Source organism: Octopus bimaculoides, chromosome 20 (genome assembly GCF_001194135.2).
Source record: "Octopus bimaculoides isolate UCB-OBI-ISO-001 chromosome 20, ASM119413v2, whole genome shotgun sequence".
In the NCBI taxonomy this organism is placed as follows: Eukaryota; Metazoa; Mollusca; class Cephalopoda; order Octopoda; family Octopodidae; genus Octopus; species Octopus bimaculoides.
The window spans coordinates 44,473,450-44,477,151 of NC_069000.1; the positions used below are offsets into that span (position 1 = coordinate 44,473,450).

General features: G+C 37.6%; 1 protein-coding gene across 3 annotated transcripts in view; it reads right to left on the reverse strand.

Annotated features, from left to right (window-relative positions):
* LOC106870178 (netrin receptor UNC5B-a) overlaps positions 1 to 3,702 on the reverse strand; it is a 48,827-nt gene that overhangs the window by 10,201 nt on the left and 34,924 nt on the right. For 2 of the 3 annotated variants that reach the window (XM_014916189.2, XM_014916181.2), the window contains exons 5-8: positions 3,464 to 3,655; positions 1,994 to 2,185; positions 1,459 to 1,596; positions 27 to 83 (exon numbers count right to left, since the gene is read on the reverse strand). In XM_014916189.2, coding sequence (XP_014771675.1) covers positions 27 to 83; positions 1,459 to 1,596; positions 1,994 to 2,185; positions 3,464 to 3,655 — 579 coding nt within the window. Of the gene's footprint in view, positions 1 to 26; positions 84 to 1,445; positions 1,597 to 1,993; positions 2,186 to 3,463; positions 3,656 to 3,702 lie in introns of all 3 variants that reach the window. The other variant, XM_052975106.1, reaches the window with a different exon arrangement.

A 3,702-nucleotide genomic window follows, 5' to 3' on the forward strand; every position in this document is an offset into this window, starting at 1 on the left:
ATATATATATTTGGTGCAATACTTACTTAACATACTTTGTGTGTCTTCATGGAAAAGAATACTTTCAGATGCGGCTCCATATGCTGAAAATATGAATACAAACAGGTTTTGTTTGGTGTTTTGAAAGTTTGGAATATCTGGGCCAAATCGGCGAACGGGAAAAGACTAAGAGGAGAAGTTTCAGACCGAATCGGGATACTTTCTCAGCAGATAAAACCATATATACGTATACGCATGCATGCATGTATCTATCCATCCATCCGTCCGTCCGTTCGTACATACATACATACATACATACATACATACATACATACCTATTGTCGCGAAACGCAGACATACACACAACACAAACATAAACACCAAACACAAACACATACACTCACATATACTCATTAGAAGCGCATCGACAAGTACACATATACGGATATGTATGCATTAGCACACACGCCAACAGGGCAACTTGTATGTGTAGTTTGACCAGGTAGAAATAATAGTCCGATATTCTTCATGTCATATCGCACCGTCTTAAAAATGTAAGGAAACATTGGATAATGTAGGCCAAGGTACACTTAGCCTGAATGAAACTAGGGATGAACACGGGGTGGGAATGCATCTTTGATCACAGATTTCCCTTGGTTTAGACAACAATACATACAGTTACTAGCACTAGCAACACATAACACTCGCACACACACACGTACTTTCTCGCATACACACACATACACACGTACGTATTTTCTCGCATACACACATACACGCACAATATCTTAATTAGGCATCATGCTGATTTTGTTGAAAAGCAAAGTGGGAGAGAATATTTAAAGAATGATTAACCTGAGCGAAGTGACATAAAGTACCTTGCTCAAGGACACAACGTTTTACCCAAACCAGGAGCCGAACTCACTATCTGGTAACCACGAGCAGAACAAACCTAACCATTCGACCATCACTTTTCCAGTCCAGCTCTGTATGCGTATTGGATTAACATTTTAGCACAGGACCATCAATTTCGGGATGGGGGTATGTCGATTACATCAACCCCAGTGCGTAACTGGTACTTATTTTATTGACCCTGAAATCATAAATGGCAAAGTCGACCTCGGCAGAATTTGAACTCAGAACGTAGCGACGGGTGAAATACCGCCAAGCATTTCGCCCGGTGCGCTAACGATTCCCCCAGCTCACCGCCTTATTATTATTATTGATGATAATAATAATAATGGTTTCAAATTTTTCCACAAGGGCAGCCATTTTGGGAGAAGGGATTAAGTCGATTATATTGAAAGGATGAAAGGCAAAGTCGACCGCAGCGGGATTTGAACTCAGAACGTAAAGACGGACGAAATGCCGCTAAGCATTTTGTCCGGCGAGTTAACCATTCTGCCAGCTCTCTGCCTTCGCTATGTATGCTTATTAAAATTTTAAAAATGATTATGTATAAGCACCCTATCCATTTACCAGCGGCGATTCCTTTCCGATTGCGACTCCAGAGAATTATTACCGCCAAAATCAAAAAGACAAGAAGCACGAAGCAAACGGAACTGAGAACAATGGCGATTGGGACACTCGTTTCCGATTTTCTCACGTTGGTTTTTTCTGTTAGAAAAATAAAATGGAAGAAAATATATAAGCAATAAGAATCAGAAAACAAGACAAAAATGCAATGAAATAAATAATTCAAATAAAAGCGTTTGAAGTGCTCTTTGCCCTAAAATTGGGTGAAGGATAAGATTGTGTCTTTACTATGAGCAGAGACAACACATGCGTACGCACACACACATACGTACACACACACACACACGTACACACACTCTCTCTCTCTCTCACATACACACACACACACAAACACACATTCTCTCTCACACACACACAAGCACGCACGCACACATTCACACTCTTATGTACACGGTCTCGTATACACACGAGCATGTAAATTTCCAGTCAAGAAAAACAAATTAGACACGAAAAGAAAATTCAAAACAGGTTTACTCACGCATTGTTGTGACGGAAGGTAAACTGTTTTTAGTGCAAATCGTTGACATGCAGGCTCGAATTTGTTGCGCAGCACCTTCACACATTGGAGACCCGAAAGGGTTCAGACAAGATCGAGTGCGTATCTGGATCCCTTCGTTGCAATTTCCAACACACTGGCTCCATTCAAACCAAGACGTCCATTCGTTATCCACTGCATATATATATATATATATATATATATACATATACATATATATATGTGTATGTGTGTGTATGTATGTATATATACATGTGTATATTTTTGCATGTATGTATGTCATTTTTCAGTTTTATTTCAAGATTTCTTGCCAATAAAGAAAATCCCGGTTTCTAACCTAGATCCAAAGAATTCATTGGAATTTCAACATCAACAACAGCATATTTTTGTATGTATGGATGTATGTATGTATGCATGTAGGCATGTAAAAATAAATCGAAAGTTATAATGAATAAACGCTCCAATCGGTCAAAACGACTTTATAACATTCCCATATTATCATAAATCGAACATAAATATATATTAAAACACCTATATACGAATAAGAGGGGTGATAAAACCAAAAACTGTAATACGAGTGAAGTCGAATGCAGAAAAATATATGGATTAAATTAATGCATAATAAAAGCAACTAAGAATTTAAGGCTACGAAACTAAAACGATATAAATATATATAAAAATGTTGGGCAAAGTAGAAACCAGAAAAGAGTCCATTCTAATCCATCTCTACGATCGTTTCAAATGACGTTGGTTCATTTCGTCAGTGTAAAACCCTTTTAGGTCTTATCACCTTTTATTCGTATATATGTGTATATTTTATACTATTGCGTTTTACCATTGGATGCCTTGATGTTTTAATATATATTTATGTTCGATTTATGATAATATGGGAATGTGATATAGTTGTTTTGACCGATTGCAGCGTTCATTCATTGCACCTTTCCATTTCTTTCTCCTTTCGCCTCGGTGTCACCTGAGCACTTCCAGCTGCGGTTCTATTTTTATTCTTCGATCTAACGAAATTATAAAATTATCCTCATATATGTATGAATGTATGAATGTATGCATGTATGTATGTATGTATGTATGTATGTATGTATGTATGTATGTATGTATGCATGCATGTATGTATGTATGTATATTTTTTGCATTGCAAAGGTAATGAACAAAGTAAGTTTGCAAAATGTATTAGTTTAACGCTTAAAAAGGATGGTAAAGTGTCTTAGCGTTTCGGACACTCGTTCTTCACCAAAAAATGTAGATAAGAAAAGTAAAGCAGGAGTGTGAATTAGAATAAAGTGATAGAGGAGTGGAAGAAAAAAATTAAGCGAGTGGTTAAGGGCCGCGTTGGGAGTTAAGAAGGCAGGAACTATTCCTCCTTTCCTGGGAGGGGTTGCAAATGAAAAAGAAAGAGAAATAAACAATGACAACAGCAACAAAATTTGTACTCACGCATTGATGTGGGAGTAGGTAAACTGTCTTTTGAGCAGATATCTGAATTGCAAGTTCGAATCTCTTCGGCTGCGCCTTCACACGTAGGCCCTCCAAATGGGTTCAAGCAAGATCGTGTTCGTATCTGGAAACCTTCGTTGCAAGTTCCGACACAAATGCTCCATTCAAACCAAGTTGCCCAATTGCTGTCCACTGGAATATATATATATATATATATACAGTATATATATCTCTGTGTG